Source organism: Atractosteus spatula, chromosome 13 (assembly GCF_055471065.1).
Source record: "Atractosteus spatula isolate fAtrSpa1 chromosome 13, fAtrSpa1.hap1, whole genome shotgun sequence".
NCBI lineage: Eukaryota > Metazoa > Chordata > Actinopteri > Semionotiformes > Lepisosteidae > Atractosteus > Atractosteus spatula.
This window is the reverse complement of record NC_142718.1, coordinates 43,097,450-43,112,733: the sequence shown is the minus strand read 5'-3', so window position 1 is coordinate 43,112,733 and position 15,284 is coordinate 43,097,450. Positions and strand designations below refer to the sequence as shown.

At 38.0% G+C, this 15,284-nt stretch overlaps 1 protein-coding gene across 1 annotated transcript in view; it reads right to left on the bottom strand.

The window, feature by feature from the left end:
• Window positions 1–15,284, bottom strand: part of lrp1ba (low density lipoprotein receptor-related protein 1Ba) — a 491,547-nt gene that overhangs the window by 157,071 nt on the left and 319,192 nt on the right. The window contains exons 33-35 of the mRNA XM_088930252.1: window positions 2,554–2,694; window positions 667–792; window positions 413–544 (exon numbers count right to left, since the gene is read on the bottom strand). Of these exons, the coding sequence (XP_088786378.1) occupies window positions 413–544; window positions 667–792; window positions 2,554–2,694 (399 nt within the window). The remainder of the gene's footprint in view (window positions 1–412; window positions 545–666; window positions 793–2,553; window positions 2,695–15,284) is intronic.

The following is a 15,284-nucleotide window of genomic DNA, read 5'->3' as shown; positions in this document are numbered from 1 at the left end:
CTGTGGGTCCTAATGCCCCAGTATAGTGACGGGGACACTATACTGTAAAAAGGCGCCATCCTTCGCAGGACATGTAAAACCGAGGTCCTGACTCTCTGTGGTCATTAGAAATCCCAGGGCGTTTCTTGAAAAGTGTAGGGGTGTTACCCCCTGGCCTTCACCAATCATGGCCTCCTAATAATCCCCATCTCTGTACTGGCTTCATCACTCTGCTCTCCTCCTCACTGAGATCTGGTGTGTGGGGAGCATTCTGGTGCACTACTATATACTGTAAGTCACTGGGATAGATAGATACAAACAAGCTTTTCACAGCTTGAGTGGTAAGAGTTCCATCACAAACATATCTGACAGTACCAACAACATTGTTTGGAGCAAATAGTCACCAAACCCTTTAAAAAATGACTTGATTTACCTGCATGGAAGTCCACACCCACAGCAAACAGGGTTCCTGTTATAGGCATTAGAGCTTCTGTACTGTCACTGGGGTCCAAAGAGATTCCTCTGATTCCTTCATGAATTGAGTACATCAGGAAGGATCCAAGGCCTTTGTTTGAAAATAAGAAGAGTGCAAAATTTATTTCTAGCAAATCAAATATTTTTCTGTTTCTTTTTGAAGGCACAAACTGAAGCAAAGCAAGGTTTCTTGGGATTTAACTTCCCCTCTACCTTCACAAGACATGCGGTCACTTCTCAGGCTATAGCCCACAGTGCACAGGCAGCTTCTGGAATTCTCGGATGTTGGCAAACAGAGCTGGGAGCAGCCTCCGTTGTTTAGCTGACAAGGGTTTCGTCCTGAGGGATAAACAAGGTGAAACCATAAACCCCTCTACAGAGACCTGGGCATCTCACCCAGACCTGTGGCTTCTCCTTCCTTAAAAATATCAAACTAAGAACTACTGTAGATGTCTACATAGCAAGTTAAGGATTGCGCAAAATTAATTTGTGAACTCTAGTTAAAATGAAATAAATTGAGTAACATTTCCATTTCTTATTAGTGTTATGATAAGTCATTTATTCATTTAAAGAGTAAAGATATAAGTATGCTTTGTTTTTCTATAGATTTGACTGTGAGTCCTGAATATCATAAAGTACAATTCATACAAAATTAATCATTGATGTCATTCCTCCTAGGTATAAACTGACAAACTTTAAATTCTATTGTAAAGCTTTTAAATTCTCTTTTAATTAAATATAATTCAGTTTTCATACATAACAAAACCAGGGGTAGGTGTTCTTAAATATTATGGAAGCTCTAGGCTTTTGGGAGTCCAATTAAAGATAAAGCTGGGCTACATGGTAAAGAAATTATTCACTCAAATGATTCAGCTCATTTGAAGTACAATAAAAAATATGCCATCAAACTTTTTTTCATAATCAATCATTGTGGAAGAGAGAGGATTTTTTTCATTTTTCAGTGACTCATCCATATCATACTGGCAACTTTATCTACAATATAGACTGTGCACCCATGTGCATGCATAATTTTGCAATTATGTAATTACTTTACATGCTTAAAATAATTTTCAAATTATAGGTGGTGCTTGCTAAGGTTACATTTTCTCTTAAAGATATATGAAATATTTTCCAGGAAATTCTATTTTATCTCTGGACCAAATGGAATTATTTTTCAACTGATTTTAATTAAGTTGTTTCTTCCTTTATACAAGCAAGCAGGGGATATATCTGAGATTTAAAAGCAACAGCCTCTCAAGTACTTCTCTCTGTTCCTTAGACACCTCATCACAGGCACCTCAGATGGCTAATTTGAAGCAGAGTAATGAGACATCGCTTTACTCCCATGTGGTCTGTGTCAAAAAGATAAATGAAGTAGCTAATTGGTCTGCGAAAGTTTGGAGAGGTAGTAAAAAGATTTACCTTAAAGACTCCTTAATTGCCATTTTTTATACTAATGGAACGTTTAAGGGATCTGCAGCAATACTGTTAATGGACCCGTCATTAATATGGATGATTCTGCCAATATTTCACTAAATTGAAGGCCAGGCCTCCACTGTACTTAAACTCCAAACCATGCTTTATGGATTAAAAGGTGTTTAGTTCCATTTCTAGTTTCTCAAAGCAATGCAAAAATCAGAAACACAAATTTTGCTAACGTGTCCGTAGTCAGGTGTTTTATCTCCCTGACTGGAAGAGGGCTGAGTAATAGTCAATCACTCAATGACTTCACCAGGTTACAGCATTTCTGCTTTGGTTTCAGGCAGCTCATATGAGATCCTCAAGCTTAATTTAGCTTATAATGCACAATATCTTTCAGCAAAAAAAATTACAAACGTTTATTTCGTTTAGCTCATGGAAAGATTAAACTAGAAGGGGATAAAAACTGATTTATAATATTAATGATATCAGTAATAAAATTGTGAGCCACCATGACATTAAAAGAACATTTTTGCCCCACATATTAAGTCTATTGACAAGGTGACAATGTGTAACCCACAAACCAAATCCAATTAGGGCTTCGAAGGTCTAAATTTCTACATTTAACTTTATCTACCTTTCGTGCTTTCATGTAGTCAATAGAAACAAAGCCAGTGTTACCTTTCTGTCCCTCCTTGTCATATAGTTTCATGTGAACCACGCCTGAGGTCTTGTTTCTCAGAATCACTGGGTTTCTCCCATCTCTCTTGTTGACAGTGCCAAGCCGGGCTGAGCTTTCATCCGCCCACCACAGTTTCCCACCTAGAACACAGCTCAGTGTAAAAGACTGTGAGGCACTTGTTCATTTCAAGTGGTGCCTCTTGCATTCAGGAACGTTCTATACATAATTCAACAAATCACTCTTCCCGGACAGTGTTGTTAAAACATCACCTTTACATACGTACACTATGATACCTGTACAGATACTGTACATATCTGAGACATCTGAGTTACCACATTATGTACTGTCAACTAATGTCACTCCTCACATGGAGGAGCAAACATAAACTTTTTCTAGCGCTGCAAACAATACAACATAAGCAAGAATGGGAGGAATAAACTGCAGATGCATTATGACAGTGAAGGTTTGATTTTCAAATTTTCTTGTGTCATTTAATAAACATGCATTTATTGTTTTTGAAACACAAATGATTAAGTAGACCCATTTACAGTAGACACACAAACAGAAGTTATGGAATGAGAGATTAAACTGCGAGTAGAAAAAATAGTTTTATACGTAAAATATGTCTATTTTGCCTCGGAGCTGAAGTGGCTACAGCAGGGTAAGGTGAGAGAGCAGAGTCTTGAGACTCCGTGCACACCACAGGTCACTATGCAGCATGTTTCTTAAGGCTCCATGTGAGAAATGAAAGGCTAAAAAAGAAAAACCCCGTACATCTTTTGTACAAGTGACTGCTCGTGTTTTTGATTGTATAATTAAGGATAATGGTATTTTCACAAACAGCTCCCAAGATCTCAGTGAGATGAAAGCCATGAAATTAATTAAAATGTGGAAATAATGTATTAATAATTAATGCCCTGTGCTGTTTGTACTACCTATTTGTGGACTGCTTTGGATGCAGAAGTTGATTATGCATGTTAATATTAACCGAAAATGAGAAATGTACATTCACTATGAAAAATGTGTAATTATAATTATCAGAAAACGTAATAATTCAGGAATTACTAAAGTCTTAAATTGGATGATATTATTTAAAATCTTTATACTGCAATAATAGTATCCACAGAAAAACAGAACAGGCAATAAACCTTTCAAAATCATATAGCATATAATAAATAAGATTAAATATTGGAAGTGGGGAATGGGGAAAAACTCCTAACACATAACCTGTGCAGAACAGTAACAATTAGAAAATTATGGCCATGTGTTAAAGACATTCAAGTGTTGATCAGGACATTAAAAATCAACACTCTAGGTCCTAGAAATTATGTTATATTTGTATAATAAAATAGTGAAATACTTTTGGTCACCACATGACATAAAAATATTGCTTTTCAATCAGTTCAGAGAAGAACAACCAAATATAATCTAGGACTTTAAGGAATGCTCTCTATTGACAGACAGAAGGAACAGAAGCAGATCTGATTCCTGTATTTACAATCCTGAAAGGCTGCAACAAAGCAAACACAGTGGAATTCTTCAGAAACAAAAGTGAAACACGATCCAGAAGACACAAATGGAAAGTACCTGGAAGTGCCTTTGACTTGAAAAACTGAGAACAGGAGGTTGTTACAGTACCAGCATCCAGCCACCAGAGGGCACCTATACCGCTACATCCTACCTCATCTTCTCAGGGGAGGCATAGATCTACCAGACTTCATTAGCCAATCCCAGTACTTCTTCATCACCATGCCTCCCCTCTCCAGCCTACTTAAACACTGAGCTCTGCTCCAACCCAGCTCAGTATTAGGTGTTACTTGGTGGGCTACTTTACACTCATCCTCCTTGCAATTCTCCTCTTTCTTGGTTTATGGACTTCTGTATTGTCTTTTGACACTGATTTCTGGATCTTGTCTTGGGTATCGTATGGTTTGTCTCTGTTCTGGCTTTTGACCTTTTTGCTAGTTTTTAGACCTCAAATTTGGATTTCACTGATCATCCTGTTAACAGCTTCTTCGTGAACTCGTCACCCACATAGGGTCCATCACTTCCCAACTAGCTGGTTTCCAGCGTAACAGAGCTATGTCCTCACCCACAGGCTGGTAGGAATATGCAAGAAGCGGCTCAGTCATGTTGCTGCAGCAAATATCCTGGTTTCTTCTAAGAAATGGCAGAAAGATACCTTTGGAAGAATTAATTACTAACTGCCAAATGGGCTAGATAGGAATCTTCTGTTCATGTATCTCTACTTCTTGTCACTGTTCACACTTTGACAAGTTTTTTTTAACTGCACTATTTTCAATATCAACTTTCTTGCAGCATTTCTGGGCAAGGCCTGGGTCTTTGAGGTTGCAGTCCGGTGTCACTCGCACTTGCTGAGGACAACTTGATCTGCAGGGTTTAGGCAATGCCATGTGCTAAAGTCACACCAATCTCGGGCTAAAAAGCATTTCTGTAGCAGCTACAAAAAACAAATCCATCACTATTGTAAGGATCTAAGAAAGGGTATTATTAAAACATAATTTAAACTTCATCATGTAGAGAACAGACTTTAACCCATATTGGAAGTAATAATTTTATTCATTTCCCCTATATAATGCTCTTTGATTAATATACTGTACATTCTTTACTAGAACTCCTGTTAATTAAAACACCTCCAGGGAATGCACATTTCAAAAACACACACTAACATCAGCACTAATATAACAATTAGGTGGCCTTTAAAATTCAATAGTTCAATCATCCATAATTGACACTTAATGATGTGTTTTTGAAGTGGGCACAGAGGATTTTGATTGTTGGCTTGACTCATCCAGCCATGAGGGTGAGGTTATGGGATCCTTCTCCCTCTAGCTCTAGAGCGCCAGGCCAAGCAGCTGCAGTGAGGGTGTTAGTGGGGAGAAACACTGGAAAGGGGTGTCAGAAACTGATGTTTACACTCAGATGAGAAGATGTAGGCCGGTACATGGCTGTCCTCCCCCTGAACTATGGTTCAGAGACAGAGACATACAGTAGTAACCCTACAGTAATATACTGAATGGATATGGTTCTAAAATTGGCTCTAAAACTGTGTCTACAACTACACTTGCAGTCACATTTAAAAGCAAAACAGCCACAGCCTTTTAAGAACTGTCATTGCACTTAATAAAATGCCCAGTCTACAGTGTCAAATTAAGTTATTTTATATAATCTTATTAACAGTAAATTAACCTGATAATCCACATCTTCATTCATCATGGCTTAAACAAAACTATTAACTTAATGTAAAGGACTGAGAGTGTCACTGAGAGGCTGGGTTTTTCTCACTATTAATAGCACTGTGCTTAATTCTTAGCTTTTCCAATTTCTTGACTCATGTCAATCTTACTACTGCCCTCAGTTGTCTTTGTCACAATGTCTTTTTCCTCCCGGATAGGATTTATGGATGATATTTTATCACTCATCTAAACCACACATACTGGAATACAAAGATATTTTGAGAATGTGAACACTAAATAGGTCTGGCAGTTTTACAACACTACAAACCAGAACCATCTAAAGAAATTTCAAATTCCATTTAGCACATATAAAGTCACTGTAAGGCAGTAGTGTTGTGCGGCAGTTTGATCTGCTGATGCCCAACCAGTGAACAATGGGTTCAAATTATAGGTAGGATGCTGCTGTACCCTTGAGCAAGATTTTTAACTCAGACTCAGTGCCTTGATGTACAGTACGAACAGGTTTCCAGGTCATCGTTTTAAATGACCATTTGTTCTCCTTTCACTTATCTGCTTAAATTAAACAAAAAGTAAACAGTGTTCCCATATAAGATAAACGTATCCATCTCATTGGTCACAGTATACAGTAGCTTCTCACAGGAAAGAATTTGTAAACAGAATAAGCACTTTCACAAGTTTTAATAGTACATATGGAAATTGTTACTAGAGATGCACTGTCACCAATGGTAACAAGATAAGAACAGATGAATGTAAGATGCATCAGTATCACTTGAGCATTGATGGTAGGTAACCAACGACAATGTCACTTTGGGAGTCATGTTTTCACAGATAAATTTAAGGAATGGGGTCTTGTGTATAAATATTTATTCTGGGTAAACAGCTTAGGCAGTACATTATATGTTTTCTTAACAATGTACTTAGCACTCAGTTGAGATAGGTTTTCTTTCTATTGTCAGCTGCAGAGTTATCTGTTCTACACAATCTGAAGCCCATCAATATAGACCAGAACAGCCCTGTGTGATTGTTTACCACTGCTGGTTTGTGTAAAGTACAGAGATCCTCATCAGCTTTACATTTAGCAGTGAGGATCACCCCCACACACACGTTTTTGAGAGGAATAGATCAAATGGGCAAATCCATTTCAAAGTTGCTTACAGAAACTTATACTGTACCTTTAATTTGTGTTTCGTTTACATTTATTTATTTCAACATACTGTAATGCAGTACTTAGACAGCAGAGCATGCTTCATCTTCAGAGTTTCCTCTGCTGTTATCTCCCCCTCAGGCACTATTTTGTGCACATCATTAAACAGGGCTAAGGACTAGCTCACCACATCTTTCTTCAATCGTTCACATACAGTACAAGTGATTAGAACTTGACCAGCTAGCATATAGATCCACCCACAGTAGATGGGTGTTAAAATGATTTTTTGCAAAGTCATTTTTTGCAGTAGTCAATTTCAATCCAGAACAGCACACAGCCACTATCTGTGCAAACTGTGATACTGTATGTACAGTTTGTCTGTATTTTCATTGCAGTCTAGTAAAAGTAATCTTAACATGAGATCAACATCTCTCACCTGGAGAAGATGGGGAGCATTGTGAGAGTTATGTTCTTTGACTTCTCCAGTGCCTTTAACACCATCCATCCACCTTTACTGAGAGATAAGCTAAGGGCGGCGCAGGTGGACACTCCCCTGGTGTCCTGGATTATAGACTATCTGACCTGCAGGCCACAGTATGTACGGCTACAGAGCTGTGTGTCCGAACAGGTTGTTAGCAGTACTGGGGCTCCACAGGGGACGGTCCTTGCTCCACTCCTATTCACCCTCTACACCTCTGACTTCAAGCACAACTCTGAGACATGTCATCTGCAGAAGTTTTCGGATGACTCTGCAATTGTGGGGTGTATTAGAGAGGGGAGGGAGGAGGAATATAGGAGCCTGATTACCAACTTTGTGGAGTGGTGTCATCTTAACCATCTCCAGCTTAACACCAGCAAGACCAAAGAAATGATCTTGGACTTTCGAAGGAATAAGTCTCCACTGAACCCTGTTTCCATCCAGGGTGAGGACATAGAGGGGGTTCAGTCCTACAAGTACTTAGGGGTACACCTGGATGATAAGCTGGAGTGGTCTGGTAACACTGATGCCCTGTACAAGCAAGGTCAGAGCCAACTCTATTTTCTTAGGAGGCTCAGGTCCTTTGGTGTCTGTGTGTAACACTACTACACATTTTTTATGAATCAATGGTGGCAGTGGCCATCTTCTACGCTGTTGTGTGCTGGGGCAGCAGCATCATGACAAAAGATGCAAATAGGCTCAATAAACTTATCAAGAAGGCTGGCTCTGTGTTGGGGATGAGCCTTGACCCCCTGGAGGTGGTGGCTGAGAGGAGAATGCTGACTAAGCTCACAGCCATCATGAACAATGCCTCTCATCCGCTTCATGGGACTGTTACTGGGCAGCAGAGCACTTTTAGCAGCAGACTGCTCCAGCTACGGTGTTCCAGGGAACATTTCTGCAGGTCTTTCCTCCCGGCGGCTGTCAGGGTATATAACGCTGCCCTAGGCTAGGACTGTTAGCCCTTCATTTGCTCATCTATGGACAGCATGTTTGCTCCATTGTACTTTTTGGACAATCAGTCTGTATAAACCTATGCACGTTTTGCACATATTTTTACTGTTTCTACAGTGACTATGGTCATCACATTTTGCACACACCTATGTATTTATTATTTATTTATTTTATATTTATTTTGTTGTCTTTTGTTTTTATAACTATTCTGATGTCTGTTTTTGCTTGTCTTGGGCTGGACTGCTGTAACACATCAATTTCCCTATGGGATTAATAAAGTCTTATCTATCTAACATCAATCATTTAGTTCTATTATCTCCCGGTGTGTCTCGTTTATATTTTGCTTTATAAGCCTAGCGTCTCCGCTGTTCTGGGCTCAGCTTTGGAAGATGGATGTCCGAAGGCCCGCGTTCCACCAGGCTTAGAGGTAGCCAGGGGGCACAGGCCTTCACCCCGACATCCTGACCTCTGAGCCCAGGGCTCGGAGCACCTGGTCCCGTCATGTTTTTATCTTTTTGTGTTCCTGGTCTAGGTTACCTTTAGGTAACATTGATTACCTAAAAACCCGGGGATTTTAATCATCTTTGTCCCCCGATGGACCTCCTGGCTTCTGGATTTTGGACTGTTCTTTGACTACCCCCCTGGATTTGCCTGGACTTGGTTACCTTTATTCATTCCCCCATGCACCAGATCACGAGCTGTCACCGCTCACTGTCTGCGCCACATAAACCCTTGTGTGTCTTTCCCTGATGTCCGTCTCCAGTCTCTTCCTGATTATACTGTCTTTATCGCACACTCTGCCCGGCTCCCGTGACACCTCCAGGGAGCTGTAATTTTTGAGATCCCTTTTTTACACTGTGCACTCAGCATTCAGGTTCCTTAAAACCTCTGTTGGTGGCTACTGTCGCTGTTTACTTTAAAAAAAATCAAATACAAAAAGTGTGCTTGGGATGCCTTTACATTAAAGGCACACAGGTGTACAGTATAATCTAGAAAACATGATCTTTACTTTCATTCATTTATTTGAATTTTCTGTATATTCATACTGAATGTTTTTATTACAGTATGACGTACTAATTTGTAGAACATGTTCAAATGAGATCTTTAAAAGTTTTATATTTGGTAGGATTTCTTTCTTGTTATCCTCTGGAAGAGCCCCACTAATATGAGTTATATGTTATCTTATCTGGTCCACACATTCTGTGCTCATGGTTGTCAAGTCTGATACACTTTTTCTGTGAATTGGGGAAATAATTGAGGAGTACATGACAACACCATGATAACATCATAATCACACTAAACTAAAGTGGCTGCTAACACAGCAAAAGATAGCATGTCCTCCAGAGGCTCAGTAGTAAATCCCTTCATCAATTCTTTCCCAATCAAGAAGATGGAGGTATTGAGGTAAAAAACTTGTAGATCTCAATCTTCTTCAATTTACACATAGTGCTCCACAAAGATGATACCAGCAGTAATCCTTAAATAAAGCGATACAAAAAACTCATGAATGCATTTGCAATGAATTGTCAGTGGGGCGAAAATCAAACTATGTTGCATGTCATAGGCTTGCCATGACTCTTGTACTGACAAGATTATCCAAAACATACTCCATGTAAATGATTACAAAGCTGAGGAACGATGCAGGCTGTCTTTTAATTTATTGTGAATCAATGCATTCTATCTTACATGGACTATAATCAACATTTTATTTGATGGGTTTATGAATCCTGCATCTGGTTTCATGACATTTAGCACAGAACTTGGTCTGGGGTTCGATCCCTGACTGGGGTGCATTCTGTCTGAGGCTTGTACTGTATATTTTTCAGGTGTTCATTTGGCTTCTAACTATCCCCTCAGATTTCTTCCTAAATTGTAAAATATGCTGGCGAGGTCACAGGTCACAGTAATTGGTGTCTTTAAATCAGGGCTAACTCCATCCCACAGTACATTTTTACCAGTGGTGAACCAAAAGCATTTCACTTACGGTATGTCATGCACTGCTCAAGAACAAGAACATAAGCCAGAGAATGACTCTGATTTTGAATTCCTGTTTTTCTTACACTGAAATCTGAGGATTAATACTCACAGTCCCTGTCAGGCAATATTCTGCCTGGATTTAATTTAAAAAGTGGTGATTTGGCAAAAACTATTGAAGAGTAAAATTGTTTTCGGTGTTCATTATTTTAATATTACAATCTGTTGACTACATAGGGAACTAATATTCATCCTCTAATGTCTTTGACAAGCAACTACGGTAATTTTGTCAAATTAGCAAATACTGCATACGAGTCAGGTATTGAAAAGATGTTCAAATAGCATTGCCCTCATAAATAAAGCACTTATTAAATTCAAGCCTTCAATTGAAGGGCAAGTGGAAAATCAATTCTCTCTGCAGGGGTGTTTAACCAAGAGTGGACAAATGATTATTTTTTGTACAGTATGAGCAAAAGGCTGTTTATCTCATTTGCCAAAAATCTGTGTCTGCATTCTAGGGATACAATGTTCTCTGATGTTTTGAGGCTTTTCAGAATGAAAAGTCTGGTAGTCTGCAAGGAAAGATGCAATGTGACAAAATTGCAAGATTTAAAAATGGAATATCAATGCAGGAAAACATGTTTAAACTGAGCTGAGAGGAGAATCTGTCATCCTTTCTTATGTTGCAGTAGTGATAGTGAACAGTTGGAAAATTTGTTAAGCGGTACATGACTTAAATTGGTGAAGAGGTCTGCCCAGAGAAGAGAAATCCTTTCATTTCTGTAAATCATCTTTATGTACAATCATATGAAGAACTGAAGACATGAAGTATACCCTGTTTATCAATAAAAAAAGCTTTGACATTTTTTCTTGCACTTACATAAAGCAGTGATGAAATTGATATGACACAGTTCATTTTTATCCTAATGCCTTAATAGTATAATGATGGTGAGGATATTTTTGTAAACCTTTGTGAAATAATGGATGTTTCTGGAGTAGACTGAGCCAAGTTAACAAGTTTGACAGCTGATAGAGATCTATGCATGGGAAGTAAGACAGACTCATTTGCTACATAAGCAGTAAATGAGCAGGGTCTCACGAATCCCCTGCATAATTCATCAGCCAGCATTAAGCTGCAAAGTATTACAATGGGATTCTGTCATAAAGGTTGTAATTATATGTTGTTATTTTATTTAGGCTGCTAATTCGTTTTTCTTGTATTTTTTCTTTAAAGTTAATTTCAAACTTTCATTTTTCTACACCAAAGTTGGACAGAATAAGACAGATTTGTTTAGCTAATGGCCTGACAATCTAAAACAAGCTTACTATGAGAAGTATTTCATAGAATTATGGGTTCCATTTCTTTATCTTTAAAATTTATGTCTGTGGGATTTTAAATCTGCTGTGTGTAACATCAGTTCAGCTTCTACCATCTACACATAAATATGTCAGCAAGCAGTATTTTAAGAACAGACATACTGTATACTTAACCCCATTCTGGTAATGTTCACTTAAAAACATTTGTGTAGAGATACTCTATATATTCAAAACATGCGTGGAGTATTATATACACAATATACAGTACATAATACTTGACATTATAACACAATAAAACTATAAAGACCTTTGGTTAAGATCCTGAAAATGTGCATTAGAAACATTGATGTTAGCAGAGAACACTTCAAGAGGATGAAAATCTTGATGAGTATGAATATTCCCTACTACCTACAATACAGTGGTCCCAATCTACTATTCAAATAGCACTTTTGCAGCAGTGGTTATTGTATATGCATATTGTGTAAAGCCACACTATAAACGTTACCTCCAATATAAATGAAGAAGTTCTTTAAAGCTCTTGTTTTTACACAGCTTATCACAATAATTGCTGGTGCAAAAGCAAGACACAGCCATGCAACACTCCACTCAAAGCGCTTCACAGGTAATGGGGTGTGCAGCCCCACCTGGATGATGCGACGGCAGCCATAGTGCGACAGTACGCTCCCCACACACCAGCTATCAGTGGGGTGAAGAACAGAATATTTAAACCAATACATAGATGGGGATTATTAGGAGGCCATGGTAGGTAAAGGCCAATGGGAAATTTGTCCCCTACCCTTTTTTGAGAAACTGGGATTTTTAATGACCACTGAGAGTCCGGACCACAGCTGTACTGTATGTCTCATCCGAAGGACAGATCTAGAAGGACTTCATCTAGAAGATATTTAAGGAAAACAAACTCTTGTATTTCCTCAGGAAAAGGGTTTGAGGAGTCTGGAACAAGCTGCCTAGCAATGTTACTGAAGCCTGGGCTTCCTTCAAGAAACAGCTGGATGAGAACCTTGAATCAATTATCTACTAACTACTGTACCCAACGGGCAAGGTTGTCTTAATGGCCTCCTCTCGTTTGTGTTCCCTCTTATATCTCTTCCTAAGTACTGGACCTGTGGCCTGCACTGGAATGGAGGGTTGAAGATTTGACCTGCCGCAGACTAAGATTAATTTGTCTAAGGTTCTAGTGACGGGGAGAAATAAAAATATTGCTTTTACATATGCAAAATAATATAAAGCTTTGCTTGTCTAGAAACAAACCACGACCATGAGTTACAACAATGAAATGTCACAGAGATGAAATCCTGAGGAGGTGGTAAATTTTCTTCATTCAAAAGCAACTGTAAATCTCTAAACACATCCTGCAGATGAGAAAAAAAAACAGGAAATATTTTCATATAAAAAATAATTTCTTCTAAAAAAATTAACTGACTGGTTAATAAATAAATTTCTCTGTGTCATATGCATAAAAATGTGACTGGAGTACAGGATGTCAGCCGTCCTGATTAACGAGGAATTGCATTTTACATTCCAGCCAAGATAATGACACCATTGAGATGGAAAAACACTTGAAAATTGTCAGGTGCCTATACTTCCATAATACCATTATAATGTTTTGGAGCAATGGGCATTCAGTTCACTTTTGCCATGATATCCATATGATATCTCCTATAATAGGAATTAATTGCATGTAAATTACAGAGTAATTACACCATAATTAAAGAATTTCTCACATCCTTCAATAGTATAATCCCCTGACTGGAAGAAAACCTAGTCCAATACATATTAATGTGCATGATAAATAATTAATAAAAGTAGAAACGCAAACAAATTAACATATGCTGTCAAACAAATGAAAAGTCATATGTACAAATTGTGCTTCCTTAGGATTTGCCATTGACTACTGTAGTTGACTGTACTTCCCAAATCATGACATTTCAGATGTGAAAACCTAGCTTTATAGTTTTTTTACTAACAGATTTGCATGTTGAAGCAACAAAGAAACTATTTCCACCATTCCATTTATTTAATTGCACAGGTTTGAATGTATCTTTGATAATGAGCCTCTATCACCCCCTAATTAAAACCTTGTTCATGAAAATGAGCACCAGTGTGCAATGTAACTATTACAATTATCAATTTAAGTGGGCAATTAGCATGAGAAGAAACTGTGTAGGGAGACAACGTCAGTTTTAATGTAACATGAAATTGCTTTTTTCCATCGCATATTGTTCTTCTGAGATTTCTTCCAGGGCTTACCATGTTCTGTCTGATGGGCCATAAGTTTTCATTAATAGCAGTGCAGGTACTTGAAGATGACAACTATGTACTTAACTCTGGGCAAACTGCCTAAACGTGGTATATACTGTAAGACAGATCATTTGAAAAAACGAAGCAATTAGCTAAATACCAGATAATAGCCTAATCTACTGTCTATAAAGTTCATATGTGGTTTAAAGATTTAATTTTTAATTCAATCGCAGCATAAGTCAATTTTTAAAGCTATACTGTACATAGGAGGTGTACACTTGTATACTATGATAGACAAAATTATTGCTTCTCCTTCATTTTTAAATAGTAGTACAATGAAACTGGAAATACTGTAATACAGATATTACTGTATGTCCATATGGTGGCTGGGTGACTCACACTTGTCAAAGGCACTGTACCTGCTATGCATCAAGTTCAAAACATCACCAAAACAGTGGCAGGAGTTTAGACACATGCATTTTTATAAAACCTACTATACGGTCAAAAATGCAAAAGAACACAATCCATTCAGACACTTTATTTGTCTCTTAGGATGCTCTTAGAAGATGCCATTGGAAGCTTACAGTGATCTCAGCTCTTTTCTGCAGGACTGCTTAAAACGTACAGTTCACCATATGCCTGACCTTACTTATTTAATGAAAATCATATCCTATTTACTTGTACAGTATACTTAAAAATGAAAGTCAAAACCTCATAAACCCTCCTTAGATTTAACACTATAAAGGTCGTTGTGCTGCCACATAAGAAACTGAAAATTCCCAGGATATCACCCATGAACTTCTCAGATCAACTGTCTCTGCAGGCATATCATCCCTTCTTCACCTACTGTATCCTCAGACTGTACAGGTGTAGCTCCAGGCAAAGCTGAATACATTAGCCAAGACTTAGCCTTATGAACAGATAAGTGGAAAGAACTAGATCTTCTAATATACTCATTAGTATTCCTCGTTTACTTTTTTAGTGAGTTTTGATTTGATTCAATTTTCAAAACAATAAACTATTGCGATTTTTTTTTCGTGTTCAAAAGACCTGCAGTATGTGATGTTATTCTGTTATTTTTATCACTCCATGAAACTGAAAAATGAATACCTTCGAAAGGAGGTTTCCTATATAAAGATTAACTTAGTAAAAGACTTAAAATCCTTACAGACTTCAGTACCATAACGTGACCTTTATAGATAAACTTGAGTTTGTTGGATGTGGGAGTAATAAATTGGAATCATTTCGTGAATCTACATTACTTGTGAAAATGCACCATGGTTCTTGGTACAGTATGAAGGTAATTACTACACAGCTGTAAAGGTTTAAGCAATTACACTACCTTGCTCCATAACGCACAGAGAGCTCTACAGACCAGATGAG